The sequence below is a fragment of the Gigantopelta aegis genome, chromosome 9 (genome assembly GCF_016097555.1).
Source record: "Gigantopelta aegis isolate Gae_Host chromosome 9, Gae_host_genome, whole genome shotgun sequence".
NCBI classification, from domain to species: domain Eukaryota; kingdom Metazoa; phylum Mollusca; class Gastropoda; order Neomphalida; family Peltospiridae; genus Gigantopelta; species Gigantopelta aegis.
This window is the reverse complement of record NC_054707.1, coordinates 52,155,266-52,173,471: the sequence shown is the minus strand read 5'-3', so window position 1 is coordinate 52,173,471 and position 18,206 is coordinate 52,155,266. Positions and strand designations below refer to the sequence as shown.

Below are 18,206 nucleotides of genomic sequence, written 5' to 3'. Positions count from 1 at the left end.
ATTGAAGGTGTTGGCCACTTCACGCTGACTTCTGCCCGTTTGCAGCATAGTGTAGGCCCTTATGTCGTAGAACTTTTTTTCGTGTAAAATGTTTGTTAAAAGTGAACTGCCACTTGATTCTGCATTACATTATGTTAGGGATTGTCAAGAAACTTTGAAAGTACAGATTGTACAGGGCAATCAATGTGACCATGTGTGCCTCCAAAGATCGATAAATGTGTTTCCCATTTAGAATTGGGGTTACATTTGTAGGTGAATACAGTCCAGCATCGACCCATGCCTGGTCAATTCCACTGCCCTCCACATATTTCCGCAGTGTAGCCAATGCCCAGAACACAACATGGAGTTCACCAGGCCGAAAGATTCCCGATGTCTTCTCTCTCTACCCACAGCTTCATTGCCATATCGTACAACTGCAAATCAAGGGTCATCACAGTGATTGACTTGCTTCCCATAACGTGTTGTTATATCGTGTGCTCTCGTGAGACCAGTGCCAAGTAAAATACAGCAACAAAAGACCGCAACAAATTGCAAAACATATAGTACAGTATATACTACAATATTGTATGCCAACTGCTGCCATTTTTTGCACATATATGGCACAAACAGATTTCTCATGTATTAAAATGTATAAAAAGACTCCTAATTCATGTTTTTATCTTAACTGGTTGCAAAGATATGGCATAAAGTATATTTCATAATTTCCATGGCGGCCATCTTGGATTTGGTCAATTTACCCACTGTTAGAAGTTGAGAAAAAATTTCCACCTTAAGTTTTTTTAAGCACTATCATAATATAATGCAGAATCAAGTGGTAGTTCACTTTTAACAAACATTTTACACGAAATTATACAAGGGCCGACACTAGCATGCCAATAGCCCGTAGACGCTCATCGCGTTGCATACGCCGCATCGCAAATTCAAACAATAACAATGACTAAAAACCAAAAAATAACAAGTGTATGAACAACAGAATGAAAAAGATTGACAGAAATAATGTTCCACAGTGATTAATCGACCTTCCTGGAAATTGTCAAAATCGAGAATGACACCCCACGCACGTGTACTGCGTGATGCACTTGCAAACTATGGAATCTGTTTCCATGTGTTGATAAACAGACCTGAACGTTCTTTACTAGGATGTCTGTGGTCAAAACGTATGTTCGGTCTAATAGTTGACATTAACATTATTTCAGGTTACCTTACTTTTTTTGAAGAATATATATATATATATATATATATATATATATATATATATATATATATATATATATATATATATATATACCAGATATATCTTATTTATCTTATTTTATTTGAAATATCTGGTTCTTATGAAGTTACGTCACCGTAGTACGTTTGCTTAAATGTCAATAAATGTAGCGCCGTGACCTTATTTTTTTTTTATTATTTTTTTTTAATTATATTTCTTTTTATTTTTTTTTATTTACTTTCCAATATCACTTATATCAGTCAAATACAACTTCATTTGAAATATCTGGTATTTACGAAGGTTAATTGGTTTTCTTTTAGTTACATGTATTTATTTATTATTCAATTTATTTTTTGTTTGATTCATTCTTTATTTACACTTCACCATCATTTATATTTGTCATATACAACTTACGAATTTACGAAGCTATTTCTTCTTTTTCATTCACTGTTTTAATTATTTTGGCTAAAATTCAGGCTTGGCCTGTTTACTTTTGTTGATTGTCCGTCGTCCGAGGCATTACTTAATACGTTTGTTCCAACATTCATACGAAGTTCCTTATGATTGCGTATAATAAACCCTCATGAGTGTATAGTAAAGAGACCATCCTGAGTTTGTAGCCATATTATCAAGCTGTCGGCTAGTCTAATATGTTATAGAAAAAAACCTTACATGTTTCTTAGGCTACATAATCTTGCTTCGAATATAAATAGCTGTATGTGCAATACAATTACATTGCTGACCATTCTCAGGTCGGTAGCAACCGAGAAGCCGGAGATGGGGGAGGGGGGTGGGGGTGGGGGACTGTAACCCCACTTTTATAAACCCGGTTTAAAATATGGCTCTTGCCCCTGCCCCCCCCCCCCCCCCCATCTAAACTGTGTCCCTCCACTACATATTGTGCCTTTGTTGGATGTCGACAGAATTTTCGGGTTCCCTACTGGTAGAATAATTAATAATGGAGATACATGTATTCACATTCCTATTGCGTGGCCTCCCATTGTCTATGCCCTCCAATTTGTACACATGGCTATTTTTGTGAAATCTCGCGTGAGTTCACGGTTAGCGTCCACGAGTTGCTCCGCGACACGGACATGCGCAGTGGAATGTGAAAGAGGTCTATTCCATGAAAGTAATGAATCCTGTGACTTCATGCCCCAGCAGAGCACTTGTTGAAAGCAGTTATAGTTGACAAATATGTATGTCTGGTGTCAGAACATCCATAGTGACTACATAAATACTTCTCTTTGTCTACCCTTTGTCCTTAACACAGCCCAGATACCTGATGTGTGCTAAGGACAGCATGCTTGCACCTTACTTGGATATAAGCATATCAAAATAAATTAAGATTTTTTTTTAGCCATGTGTGTAGGTTGGTACCTTATGCTGGTAGTGATGGAGGGTTGGAAGGAATTCATCCCAAAATGTTTTTAGAAAAGGACATTATCTCGCCTTCATGTAAAATTCTTTAATCTCATTGGTTGTTTGCCGTTGGACAAATCCCTTATCCCCTTGTGGGCGGAGCCAAATTCTCTTATACCCCGTCTGTAATTTCCAACAGTTTCCAGCCGCCCCAGTTAATGCTAAAGCAATAATTAGATTATAAATAACATTGATAATCAATCAAGTATACATAATTAATTTTATTTTTACTATAAAATACACTATTTCAATACTTTTAAAAGCTGCAATGTTGAACTCGGCCACCTAATTACGGTCGTGGTGTTATTGTATTAATGCGCGATTAGCAACAGTTGGTTTTTTGTTTTTTATTTTTTCGGCTCGGGGTAAAAGAACACACAGAGGGTACATAAAAAGCCATATAACCCACGTGATGCTTCTACAACTTATATTATTATTATTATTATTATTATTATTATATTATTAACAACACCTCAGCACATTTTAACTAAGTGTGGTTTCCAAACAATCTTTAGAATGCTGGCAACTGATGCAGATCAATGCAGATCCAAGAACATTCTTTATGGGAACAGGCACAGATGGTTTGGTTTGGACACATCTGTTGCAGATCTTACATACACGGTCTGCGGTTGTGTTCTCCTAAAACGTTTCTTTAGTTTGCGTTGATCTGCCTCAGATTTTGTGAAAACCAGGCTTTAAATTGGTTAATTGGTATCTAACACAGTAAGTTTGATTCGTAGTCGACAGAGATGAAGAGAAAATCTGCTGCCATCACAAGACACGACAATTTATTCAGTATAAAGGTCATAGGCCCATAATACAGTCAGAAACTTTTATACATATTTGCGCGTGTGTAGTATTTGTACAGTATACTATAGGTATATATTTAAATATTTAGTTTTTGCACATTTTCTGATGTCATGACATCTATAAAGGTTTGAAATAAATGATTTTTTAAAATATAAATTTAGAAATATAGCGATCTCTTAGTACATTATAACGCTTTCATACAAGCAAAATATGGAGTTCATCCTTAATATACTGAGTCAAATTAAAAACTTCACAACCATTTCATCTTGGCTAATTAGCAAATATGTCAGAATAACGTGTTAAATGAGGTGTTTTTTATTGTATGACGTCCAAAGAAAGAATAGGAATAAATGTTGAGTCAAAAATCTGTGCGATGCGCCCACAGCATTCGTTAAAACCACAAATAGTCAAAATGGTAATTCACAAGCAGGATCGTCTGATGAAATCACAGGTTCAGTAGTGCGTATGCCCTCCATGTGTACCCACAGCTGCAAGGTAACGCCTCCTCATTGACTGCCTGATGCGTGTAAAGACTGCATTAGGGATACGGCGCCATTGTTCCACTAATGAGGCACCAAGTCCCTGCAAAGTCTGTGGAGGGTTCCTGAGAGTGCACAGGCATCTTCCCAGCACATCCCAGACGTGCTCGATGGAATTCAGGTCGGGCGACCTTGAAGGCCAATCCATGACATTGATGCCCGCGTTCCTCAGTTAATCCCTTGTTAAGGTGGCCGTGTGGGGTCTGGCGTTGTCATGTTGAAAGATCAGGCCTGGACCATGAGCTCACATGAAAGACACATGTTCCTGGGCCAGCACCTGGTCGCGGTATGCAGCAGCGTTGAGGTTGCCACAGATAACAAGAAGTCGAGAAAGCACCCCAAACCATTACACTCCCGCCTCCGAATCTGTCAATTTCACTGACACAACACTGAGCATAACGTTCACCACGTCGTCTCCAAACCCTCTGCCTGTCATCGACAAATCCCTCCCGAGTCCATCGCAAGCGGCATTGTGCCCACAGTTGACGTTGACGTCGATGAAATTGGGTCAAAATGGTTCCAACATATGGGTGCCGTGCGGAGGTAAGTGGTTCACAGCCGATTTCGGATCGTTTGCGCGGACACCCGACGTCCGAAAAGTTCATTACTGGTTGCTGTAGCTGTTATGAAAGGGTTGCGAAGGTGACGTAACACAATATGACGGTCATCTGCCTGTGACGTTACACATGGTCTACCCGGTCGGGGGTGATCAGCTGTGGTGCCCGTTTGTTGTACTCGTGTCCGCAGATCATAAATTGTCCGTCGACTGTAACCCAACGCCCTTACAACGTCAGCTACTGACGTTCCCGCGTGCAACATGCCGACGGCACGTTCACACTGCACATTTGTGAGGCGTGGCATCGAAAAAGGTCGTAACAAATATCGTTTTAATGCGGGGGGTTTTCATTGTGAGTAAGTAACAATGAAAACACATGTGCTATTGTAGTCACGTGACCAGTGGCACGTGCAAAACCACTTTTGCCTCAATGGTGCTGTGCACGTGCTATGGATCGCGTCACGTGGGCTGTGATGGGCTTCAAATGGACATTGCCATTACAATATTTATTCTTGAAAAATACCTGCTTTCAACACTCATTGACTTTATTCAAATTTTAGATTGTGAAGTTTTTAATTTGACTCTGTATATATCTTAATCCGTGATACAGGCAATATGGACAGTCTTACCGTGTAGGCTATGTTGTTATATCTTCCTTGGTCAACAGCAAGTCTAAAGTTACTACATCTAAATCTTGTATATATTACTTTAAGATACACAGGGATTTCATAAGTGAGATAACGTTCTACATTTAACAATGACTTATAATGCTTACAATAAAAAGTATGAGATAAATTAGTAACAGCACTACACCAATTTTGTTGAAGATTATCTAAATTTAACTGTAAACAATTTTGCATCTCCAATATCCTGAGCTATTCAAACATAGCCAAATCCTGATCTAAAAAGAATATTTTTAATATAAGTCACCCATGTGGTGCGTCCTGCTTCATCTAGTGTTTGTAACATTTTATAACATTAACGGGGAAGCCTGTTTACATTCAGTTGTAATAGCCTACACCAATACCTAATAGCTCTAGTAGTGTAAATAAGCTGTAAAGGAGCTCTACCACATTCACCTAAGGCCATAATATATTACTGATGTTTTCCATAATTTTAAAAACCATTTACACATTTTGATCTGAACATCTTCAATAATTTTACAGTAACAAGTACCCCATATTTCTAAACCATAACATAAAATTGGCGTCACCATAGAATCAAATATCTTAAATAGATCTTTGCCAGGAATGTCATCAAATTTCTTTTGATACCTATATATTGCCATCATGGCTTTTTTACCTTGTGCTGGAAGACAAGTTTGGGTTTTAGTCCATATTAGTTTTGGTGTAAACATAGTTACCTAAATATCTCAAATATGGGACAACCTCAATATTATTTTCATTAAAAAAAAAAAAAAAAAAAAAAAAAAAAAAAAAAAAAAAAAAAAAAATCATAATTCTTTATTTCACATGGACTATTGATAAAGCAGCAAGGGATCTTTTTATAAACACTTTTTTACTCCCAGACAGGACAGTATATACACCACAGTCTTTGATGTACCAGTCGAGATACACTGGTTGTGTAATGATAGTGATTTTAAACATTTTGATTTAAACAATATTTATTTCTGTTTGTATTAACAGATGGGATTGGTCAACAGACATAGCCTATATAAAGACCTTTTCCTACATTATACAATTGAAATATTAACTAGTCAACATTGAAAGTACAAGATATGCATTTAGTGTTGAAGAATATGGACCCCCTCCAATTTTTAAAATAGGCTAATCGCGTTAAAAGGACATTCCTGAATTTGCTGCATTGTAAGATGTTTCAAACTAAAAAAAAAATTAATAAAATATTTCTACGATTAAACTTACATATTAAATATATTTTCTTGTTTAGAATATCAGTGTCTGTATATTCAATGTGTTTCTGGTCGTTTTAATATTTGTAAGAAGCCCAAACTGGATTTTGTCTTCAAATAATTTCGTACGTACGAAAACAAATATACTGAACCGCAAAAGAAACGTAATTTTCTCCAATGCTAATAAAAATTAAGAAATAATTACTCTTTCATTAGGTTTATTTAAGAAACGCATCTCCCCTCATTCCACTGCATGTCTTTGTGACACATTGTGACATATCGATTCAAGTAAAGCTTGGACGATTCGCCGAAACGCACACTCAAAAACTAACGTGTGTCGAAGATGCAGTCATTTCTTGGAAATCTCAAAATGCTCGTGCACCTCGTGGTAGGCATGGGTATAACTGCAAACTTTGATTGCTAGCCTGTCATTTGTCATTTCGATATAAACGCCATGCCACGATTATCAAGAAACCAGCGAGAACAAGCTATTGGAAGAATAAGAGCCGGACAGAGTGCGCAGATAGTTGCAAATGCATATAACGTCAACGTCAGGACTATCTACTGTCTGCAACATCGGTATAACACCACCAACACCACCAACGACCGCCCGCGCAGTGGTCGTCCCCGAGTCATCACACCACGTCAAGATCGCTTTATTGTGCGCCAACATCTTCAAGACCGCTTCAACACGACCACTAATACGGCTCGCTATACCATTGGAACACAGCAACGACTCATCAGTGCCGACACGGTCCGTCGCCGCTTGGCCTCCAACAATATCCATTGTCGACGTCCTGCTCGGGGCCTTATTCTTACAAACCGCCATCGACAGGAACGACTGTAATGGGCTGCAATGGGCCACATCTCGTCAACATTGGCGCTATCAGCAATGGAGAAGAGTCCTCTTCTCAGATGAAAGTCGATTCTGTATTTCAACGGCAGATGGCAGAGTATGGGTCTGGCGAAGAAGAGGTGAACGGTACGCAGATGCATGTGTGATGGAGAGAGAGACCCGTGGGGGTGGGAAAAACATCATGGTTTGGGGAGCCATCGGGATCAACCATAAAGCTGAACCAGAGGTCTTTCAGAATATTGGCCCAGGTCGAGGTAATGGCGTCACGGCTCTGCGATATATCGACCAAGTCCTTCGAACTCACATTGTGCCCTATTTTGGCCGTCGCCAGAATCACATGTTACAGCAGGACAATGCCCGCGCCCACACTGCCAGAGTCACCAGGGACTTTCTACAGCAGCCCAACATTAGAACCATGCCATGGCCTGCCCTCAGTCCGGATTTGAATCCAATAGAGCACTTGTGGGACGAAGTCCAAGGAAGACTCAATGAAGTGCGACTAAGGCCGATAACTGCAGCAGATCTGAGTGCAGCTTTTCTCAGGATATGGGCCGCGATTCCAATGGCCTTTATCAACCGCCTTATTCACTCCATGTACAGGAGATGTGTGGCTGTGGTCAACGCTCGTGGGGGCCACACGAGGTATTGACTTGCAACGCCCCAACTGATGTCTGCGATGTTAAATGCCCTTCTGAGAACTATGAGGAAACATTCCCCAGCCTCTGTTGCAAAAGCGTGCAAAAAATTAACTTTTAAGGGTCAAAAATTTATAACCAAATAAGTTTCAGAGTGTATTAGACTGATGATGTAAACTACACCAAAAAATTTATTTATTGTTCCATATTTACAAAAAAACACAAATAAACGTCACTGTATACAAGAAAGTCACATGACATGCTGTCAAAGTTGAAGGTTGTCAAACATGGATTTTACACATTAGAACATTCGTTTAATAGTGTGTGAATCCACCCCTGGCGCGAATACACTCGACACATCGTTGCCTCATGCTGTTGATCAGACGTCTGAAGAACTCTTGGGGAATGGCCTGCCACTCTGCCATAAGAAGTTGACCCAGATCATGAAGGTTGGCCGGAGGGGCATGGTTATCCCGAACTCTCCTGCCTAATTCGTCCCAGGCGTCTCTGTTGGGGCCAAGTCAGGCGAATATGCTGGCCAATCCATCCTGGCGATACCTTGTTGTCTGAGAAAGTCCGTTACCACCCTGGCGCGGTGTGGTCTGGCATTGTCATCCTGCAGAACTGCCCCGCCGCCAATCTGCTGAAGGCCTGGGAGAACCAACGGCCGGATAATCTCATTCAGATAGCGGATTCCATTCAGATTGCCATCCACCACATAGAGGGGGGTCCTTTGGTGGATAGAGATGCCGCCCCACACCATGACGCTGCCACCACCGAACCGGTGACGTTGTCTAACGTTAACGTCAGCGAAGCGCTCCCCAGGACATCTGTAGACACGAACCCGACCGTCGTTGAACTGGAGACTAAACCTGGACTCATCAGTGAACATCACTCGACCCCACTGAACACGTTGCCACCGCAGATGAAGCGTGCACCAGTGACGTCTGGCCGTTCTGTGACGTGGTAGGAGTGGTGGTCGAACAGCCTGGCGACGGCAGCGTAGATTATTGGCTCTCAGACGATTGCGTATGGTTTGATCAGACACTCGAGTTCCAGTCGCAGTCCGCAGATTGTCACGTAATCGGTGTGCAGTGGTTGTGCGTTGACATAGAGCCATATTGGTGATGTAGCGGTCCTCTCTATTTGTAGTGCTTCGGGATCTTCCCGAACGTGGACGATTTCGAACAGAATTCGTTGCTTGGTACCGTTGCCACAGTCGGCCAACGACACTCTGACTGACACCAAGTCTCAGAGCAACATTTCTTTGCGTATTGCCATCATGAAGCCAAGCAATAGCCCTTCCTCGATCTTCGATAGTCAGTTGAAGTCGTACCATTATCGAATTTGGAGTGTGCACCGTACACGAACGCAAGTTCCAATTATACGGAAATTCAGCATTGGGACCATGGAATACACGTGCAAAGCGTGCAAATGAAGCGCTTTGTGAAAAAGCAAGTTATGGGCACTTAGCAGACCTTTCGCTTTCGCCCTAATTTACGTGCAAATGTAAGCATGTTTTCGCCGTTAGAACTAGTCGACAGTGTCAATGACAGTGGATTTTAATTCATTTATGGGTTGCTTAGACCCACTTTCGTCAAAATGGAACAATACCATGCGTGACATTATGGTCTAGCTAATATAATTGACATTCAGAAAATAATGTCGAAAATATCGTCTGACCCTTAAATTCTTTTGAGTAGTATACATTTGAAAAATAAACATACTGATACGTAAAATCCAACTGATGTTTCTTTTGCGGTTCAGTTATGGAGTCGAGTGTTAGTCTATTTTTAGAGGGTATTTCACCATTTCAAAGTTACACTCATGTTTCACTAAATTGTAACTTTATCCAAATGTGTCACAGGTTTGTAGGATTAACTAAACTTAGTGTTAATTTTCACAGTTTGAAACTAGGGTATGTCGCTATAACCTCGTACAACTATTATAACGATCAGAAACACGTTTAATATACATCCACTAAAAAATGTTGCAGAAAAATATATTTGATATGTAATTACAATCATTAAAAAGTCTCTGTTAGTCGATAACATCTTAAAAATTGCAGCAAACTCAGGAATGTCCCTTTAAGGTTTGTTTTGTTTGTACGGGTAGGCACGACATCGAACTCGTTAACCCACAGCTATCACGCGATTCCCGTCATGTTTCAACACGAATCGCATGTTGATACCCAACCTTGGGCACGTTTCAATAACCTAGTCCGTCCATCATTCCATACAAAATTTTCATGCTTAGCCAGAAATGTTTTAGCATTACGCAAGTAAAAGTTTTTTCGAAGTAACAAAAAAACAAAAACTATTTTTCTGTGAAATTTACAGATCAATCGGCTCAGAAATAAATAACTTGCAAAGGCGCAGCGCCTATTACGCACAGTTCCCCCCACCCCGTGGAAATTCCATAGCACCATTACCCTCCGCCTGCTACCGACCACGGTCGGGCTGCTGGTGCTCACTTGCACCTGCCAGTGCAGGCGGTCCCTCCCCCCCCCCCCCCCCCCCCCCCACCCCACACACACACCTTTCCTGTCCTGGACGGAGGATCCGGCCGAGGCCGGCTCTTGTGCGCAACAACAGCTTGCTCTGAATGTGCACGTAAAGCCCTATGACATGACATGACATGTAACTACGACCCATCCATTACCCCCAAGCCCCACCCCACCCCATTGCATATAACTCTTCATACGGGCTTGGAATTAATAATGAACTTCAACAATGCCATTGTAATACCTCAGTGGTATATGATGTAATATACAGTGTCATGCATTGGTTATTAACTACAATGTAATTAAAACTGCTAGTGCATGTATGTGATAATTATATCCCCAAGGCCACCGAGTACCACTGACTGCTCCATTGAGTCGTGTCCATTGCATTTACGACTGGTCGAACGTGTGGTTGATTGAATCGATACAAAACAACGCTAAACTGCATGTCGTTTGGTTTATCCTGCATTGCGCCGTACTCGTTGTCAAGGTAAACTGTTTTCTCTTGTTTATTGTATATATCGTGTAAATGCAAGGTTTGTGTGTATATTATCTGGGTATGTAATGCTTGCAAAAGATATACACGCAACTATTTCAAACACATACGATGTCTTGATTCTTGTGCGGACACCGGGTACCAGTATATTTTGGTTTGTATTACAACTGCTATCACGGGTGACGTTGATCCCTCGTAATTGACCTGTAGGGTTGATATTTGAAGGGGTGGACACTTAAAAAGCTTGTTTTGTGTAACGACGCCACTGGAGCAGATTGATTTATTAATCTACGGCTGTTGGATGTCGAACAAGTTTGTTAGTGGGGATTCTCGGTAATCATCCTCTGCGATACTTTTATTTTTGGATGATCTCAAACATTATTTTTAGAATACATGAAGAAAAAGAGAAGGTAAAAACAGAAATGTCCTTGGTTGGCAGTTTTTAGATGACTTGCATTAAAGATCCGATTGTCCATTAACTTTTCTTTTAAGTTTAAGTCTATAACTTTTTTCTGAAGTATCTTCTGCCAGATTCTTAAAGGGACATACCCTAGTTTCAACCCGTGAAAATTAACACTAAGTTTAGTTAATCTACTAAACTGTAACACATTTGAATAAAGTTACAATTTAGTGAAACATGAGTCTGTGACTTTGAAATGGTGAAATACCCTAACAAAATAGACTAAAACTCTACTCCATAACTGTAATTACTTCTCAGACGCATTTGTGTTTTTAAAAATATGAGAAATGCATTTTGTGGTATTAAAAACACCAGGATTACCAAAAGCACTTCGAATGTACGGAAATTGATAATCTAAACAATAAAATCTAAGTAAAGTATAATTTAAGTTATCAAAAACGGTTATAATAGTCGAAAATATGCCTTAAGGCCCTGCTACACGATACGAGTGACTCGTACGAGTCAATCGGATTGCAATGCCAACAAGCATATTGTAACGTGTGGCATGTCATACGATTGAATTGGCCCCAGTCACTTGTACGAGTCGAAGTTTAGAACTTGTTCTATTTTCATACGATTGAATCGGACGTTTGGGGACGCTGACCAATCAGATCGTGGCGCAGATAACGTTGACGTTTTGAGTGTAATGGCGGAAAACTCTGTTCGCTTGTCGTTGGTACAGACCCAACAGCTCATAGAATTGTATCAGTGGCACAACGTTTTGTTGGGTGTGTCCAGTCATTTATATAAATACAGAGACGTTACGACAGCCGCCTTCTTATCAATACACAACATTCTTTACCATGGTTACAGGAAGGATATTTTTTCAATGACGTCACGTTTCATACGATTGACAAGTACCGTTTGGCAACACGTCCGATTCAATCGGTCCGATTGACTCGTACCAGTGACTCGTACGAGTAACTCGGTCCGATTCTATCGTATCGTGTAGCAGGCCCTTTAGTGTTTAAAAACTAGGGTATGTCCCTTTAATTGAAATATTCTAAAATTTACTGCTAGCCTAGTGTCAGTGATGCTATCTACAAATTAATAGAAAGAGATTTTATTTTTTATTATATAAAATTTACTGCTAGCCTAGTGTCAGTGATGCTATCTACAAATTAATAGAAAGAGATTTTATTTTTTATTATATAACATTTAGTGAAATATCTTAAAATATTGGTGAAATAAAAGTGTTATCAGTCACTCAGTGACGATAACTCATTTTAGAGTGAAAATTTCATTATTTCACTCTAAAGTGTGTTATCGTCACTGTAGAAAGTGTAATCTTCATTGCAAGAAAGCCAGAACTATTTTGCTGCTGGCATTTTAAAAATAAAGGTAAATTGCCAAAAGTTCTATAATAAATAGAAAATTTCATGTTTTTTGTCAAATATGATTTATATCTCATCTCGTGAAGTTTACAATCATATTACACTCGTTGCGCAAGCGCAATTCGTGAGATATGATTGCAAACTTCTCTCAGTGAGATATAAATCATATTTGACAAAAAACATGAAATATCCTCTATTTATTTAAAACTTTTTTTTTAAAGTTGCCCTCGGTAGAATAAAAGTTAATTTTCTGTTTGCCTACACATGCTGGAAATTTTCCATTACATGGTGGAACCACTTCGGTGAGTGTTCACTGGTTACTGCTGTCATTGTTATGAAGAACAATGCCTCGATTGGCACAAATTTATTTGATTTATGCTGGCACATAATTTCTCATATCAATGTAGTATTTGAACAAATATAACTGTTTTGATAAACAGCAAATGTTAAATATTATTATTTAGTTTAGTATATTTTATAAAAATGCAATTTTTTACAGAATCTAATGGGGGAAAAAATGTATGGTCTCTAGTCAGCAGGTAACTACAACAGTGCCATCTTTATGAAAAATAATACCACACCACCACAACTAATAACATTGTGACACACCAGGATATTTTGGGGCCAAATGAGGTCATTTGGTATTAAAGTCGAGCCTCAGCTATATGGAAAATGTGAGGGAAACCATTTAGATGTCATGGCAAATTAGGGGCCACCATGACCCATAATGAGGGAACAAGGCAGATATGGAGGACATAAAAACAAAACCCAACACGTTTTCTGTCTAATCCTTGCTTTTAAAAAAGAAAAAAGAAAAAAAAGTTAGTTTTTGTTTAACGACACCACTAGAGCACATTGATTTATTAATCATTAGCTGTTGGATGTCAAATATTTGGTAATTTTAACATATAGTCTAAGAGAGGAAACCCGCTACATTTACCCATTAGTAGCAAGGGATCTTTTATATGCACCATCTCACAGAGAAGATAACACATACCACAGACTTTGATATACCAGTCATGGTGCATGGTTGGAACGAGAAATCATAATAATAACAAATAATTGTTTTTTGTTTTTTTAAATCCCTTCATCAATTTTAGGAATTTTGTCCGACCAGAGACTTTCTTTTTTGCCTAAACTTTGAAAGTACACACACTTTATAAAATATTCTACTACAAAACATAAATGTATGTAGGATTTTCTAAAGAATGCATATTAAAAAAAATCAATTTATTAAATTAAAATTGACCTTTTTTTTTTTAAAGTTTATTATTATTATTAAAAAAATTATCATTATTTTTTAAAACATGCATTGACATGAACATATATGGATGTAGTTATGAGCAACACCAAATAAGTTTATGGTAAGCCTGCAAGGTTTTTTATATTATGGAATTTTTGTTTTTAAAATAAAACATTTTGTTATTATTTTAGATATGTTGTGCTGAAATCTCATTGTTATGGGTTGTGGTTCATCCCAGAATCAAACAGGAAATGCCTCAAAGCCTGTGATCTTTGTTCGACTTCCATCCACAGACAACTGCTATGATGATGGCAGTGCTCCAGTAGCCAAACAACCAAATGGTGAAATCGTTGGTAACAAACAATATAAAGAAAGTGCAGTAAAGGAGACAACTGGAACAGAGTCTGCAGATGTTTTAGAGATAAAACAAGAAAACAAGTCTCAGGTGACATCACCAACTGGAACAGATTCTGCAGATGTTTTAGAGGTAAAACAAGAAAACAAGTCTCAGGTGACATCACCAACTGGAACAGATTCTGCAGATGTTTTAGAGGTAAAACAAGAAAACAAGTCTCAGGTGACATCACCAACTGGAACAGATTCTGCAGATGTTTTAGAGGTAAAACAAGAAAACAAGTCTCAGGTGACATCACCAACTGGAACAGATTCTGCAGATGTTTTAGAGGTAAAACAAGAAAACAAGTCTCAGGTGACATCACCAACTGGAACAAATTCTGCAGATGTTTTAGAGGTAAAACAAGAAAACAAGTCTCAGGTGACATCACCAACTGGAACAGATTCTGCAGATGTTTTAGAGGTAAAACAAGAAAACAAGTCTCAGGTGACATCACCAACTGGAACAGATTCTGCAGATGTTTTAGAGGTAAAACAAGAAAACAAGTCTCAGGTGACATCACCACATCAACAAGATTGTCATTTAGAACAAACTGACATTATACCTGCCGAAAAAGTAATGGAGGTAAACAATTAGAAAAAAAATATTTCTGTGTGTAATTTAATGCAGCATTTTAGTTGTGTATCATTTGCTCAACTGGCCAATCAGTCAGTATCTTCTTTCTATATTTTAATATTACCAGTATAACAAAGAAAAACGAATGCAAAAAGAAAGATGAAATTCTTGCTGAGAGATGGGGGTAGGATGTAGTTCAGTGGTAGATCATTGTCATAAGGTACAGTGGGATATAGGATTTATCACCCTTGGTGGATCCATGAGTTTTTTCCCTGTCTTACCAATGCCGTATGGCTGATAGTCAAATGCCATGATATGCATTCAAAGTATGTTCCACCTTGCATATCAGAAATAACATTTTAAGTTACACTTTTGCAGATTTTCATTTTGAATCTATCACTGGTAAAATGTTTGCACATCACAGTGTCCAATTTTTTCTTCTTCTAGTGAACAAAACATTCTAAATCATGGGCAGTAGGAACCATCTCAAGACAAAAACGTATAAATTCTTCCTCTGGTTCAAAACTCGTAGGATAAAACGGACATTTAAGACATCATGGACTACAAATGACTTATTTTTGGTTGCTATGTAACACATGATCCATGATCTGATATGAACACAAACATATTAACAAAAATTAATAAAATAATTTGCTTTAAATTACAGAATTTTGAAAACACACCATCTGTTATTAAAAAGAAACCCCCAGGTGCGATGGCTAACAATACAAACAGTAACAACAAAGTGGACAGCTGGCAGAACGTTGATGTGGCGAAGCTGATGTCTGACCTTCACCTTGGAGGTACAGACTTGTCAGATGTAAATTGGTGGGACGTTGTTGATCATCTTCGAGTGAAACAAGATCCTGTTGTCAAGGCGATGAAAAAGGTAAATAAAATTATTTTTATTTTTATAAAGTGGGATGTAGCTTAGTAGTAAAACATAGATTGCCTGAGGTCTGGTGGGTCTTAGGATCAGCCCCCTGTGATGGATTGAACCATCCCTTTTTTTCAGTTTCAATTAGCCATGCAAGTTTGATATATAGTGGCAAATGATTACCCCATTTTAGCATTTTATTAAAAACATAAATTTTTGCGTATGTTTATAAAAAAAATTAAAATATTCTTATTCATATTTATAATCAACATAATTTTTTATTTCTTCTGAAATAATTAACATTGTCGTAACTTTTAAGAAACAGGGCAAAAACAATTTTTATTTTTCTAAATTTGAAATCAATGTAGCTTTAATAGTTGTTGTGAATTTGATTTGATTTTAAAAACTAGTTACCTTTTTGTTCTATCACATCCAAAAGAAAAGTTATCAGTATGAACATAATTATATCTATGATTTTTCATCAGAAATAATTTTCAGTTTTTAATTTCAGAGGAAAACTTGGAAAACTGTTCGGCTGTTTATCAGTTCCACATTCAAGGACATGGGGTGTGAGCGCGAATACCTCGTGAAGACAATCATCCCAACTCTGCGACAGTGGTGTGAGGAACGCAAACTCAAACTGATCGAGTGTGATCTGCGCTGGGGAGTCCCTAAAGATGCAGATGCAAGGGAGACAATTCTGGCTTGTTTGTCAGAGATTGATAGGTAAAACTGTTAGAGTGTGCGATGACCCTGTGCAAGTTGAGTGAGAGTTACATGGCTATTTGAATGTTAAATTTGAGTTGAATGGCTGATGAGTGTAATTTAGATATTAAACTATTTATTTGAAGGTAAAATTTGAGTTGGATAGCTGTTGAGTGAATGTTAGCTGATTGAGTTGTAAGTTTAAGTTAAGTAGATGTTGAGAATGTTTGTTTGTTTTGTTTAACAATACCACTGGAGCACATTGATTAATTAATATTCAGCAATTGGATGTCGAACATTTGGTAATTTTGACTCGTAGACATCGGAGGAAACCTGTTACATTTTTTCTAATGCAGCAAGGGATCTTTTATATGCATTTTCCCACAGACAGAAAAACACATACCATGGCCGTTGTCCAGTTGTGGTGCACTGGTTGGAACGAGAATAAACCCAATCAGCTGAATAGATCCACCAAGGTGGTTCGATCCTGCAACACATGCACCTCAAGTGAGCACACAACTGACTAATGTTGAGAAGGAGTTAGATGACTATTTGAGTGTTAAGTTTCAATTGGACAGTTGAGTGTTATTTAGATAATTGTTTTAATGTTAAGTTTCAGCTGGATGGCTGTTGAGAATGAGTTAACTGAGTATTTGAATGTTAATATAAGTTGACGACTGTTTAATTGTACAAATGAATAACTGAGTGTTGAGTTTGAGATCGACAGTTAGTAGGACAATAGTCAGCCATTGTCTACTGATATTACTGTGGAATGTTTGTTCTAGGTTTGAGTTTGGGATTACTATTTGGGTAGACATTTGACAATTATTTGAGTGTGTATAAGATAACTGTTTGAGTTCAAATAATACACTAATTGTATAACGAACTGCAACACTTTTTTTACAGGTGTCGAGAAGAAAATGAATATCCCTATTTCTTAGGAATGTTGTCCGAGAGATACGGCTATGTGATGAAGTCAGAAGATGTCCCTGAAGATCTCAAACTGAGGTAAATATTTATTAATGTAGAATCATTCTGGACATCTTGTATTTCCAAAACCCATTTAACTGTATGTGTAATCACTGCTTATAATAACTTTAATCATCTCACTGTGCTTGATAATTTTTGTTTTACCATTACTGTATGACTAGCTAGATAATGTTACTAAGTCCTGCAAAAAATATGAAAAATTAAAGGGACACTATCAAAGTTGCATTATAGTCAAGATTATATATTAATTTTTGTTTTGAAATGTAAAGACGATGCCTTCAACAACATTAACTAAAATAATTTATAACCAAATAGTTTTATTTGCTAAGCAGGAAAAAAATGTTTTATTGGAAAATCTTTAGGTTTAATGTAAATATTTTGCGTATGATATATTAATTTGTGGTTATTTATCACAAATAAATATCAAAATAGTGATGTGATAATTCATCACTGGCCTTGGTGGTATTATGGTTAAGCCATCGGACATAAGGCTGGTAGGTCCAGGGTTCGAAGCCCGGTACTGTCTCCCACCCAGAGCAAGTTTTAATGACTCAAGACCAGCATAACATCAATCAAATATTTCTCGGTAATTAATAGATGTAATTTATATGTCCTTAATATTGATTTATTAGCTATTGGATGTCAAACATTTGGTAATTTTGACATTTAGTCTTAGAGCGGAAACCTGCTACATTTTTCCATTAGTAACAAGGGATTTTTTTATATG

At 38.0% G+C, this 18,206-nt stretch overlaps 1 protein-coding gene across 1 annotated transcript in view; it reads left to right on the top strand.

The window, feature by feature from the left end:
* The first annotated feature begins 14,910 nt into the window (after positions 1–14,910).
* LOC121381636 (TPR repeat-containing protein DDB_G0287407-like) overlaps positions 14,911–18,206 on the top strand; it is a 28,838-nt gene continuing 25,542 nt past the window's right edge. The window contains exons 1-4 of the mRNA XM_041510971.1: positions 14,911–14,916; positions 15,575–15,796; positions 16,296–16,510; positions 17,396–17,497. Of these exons, the coding sequence (XP_041366905.1) occupies positions 14,911–14,916; positions 15,575–15,796; positions 16,296–16,510; positions 17,396–17,497 (545 nt within the window). The remainder of the gene's footprint in view (positions 14,917–15,574; positions 15,797–16,295; positions 16,511–17,395; positions 17,498–18,206) is intronic.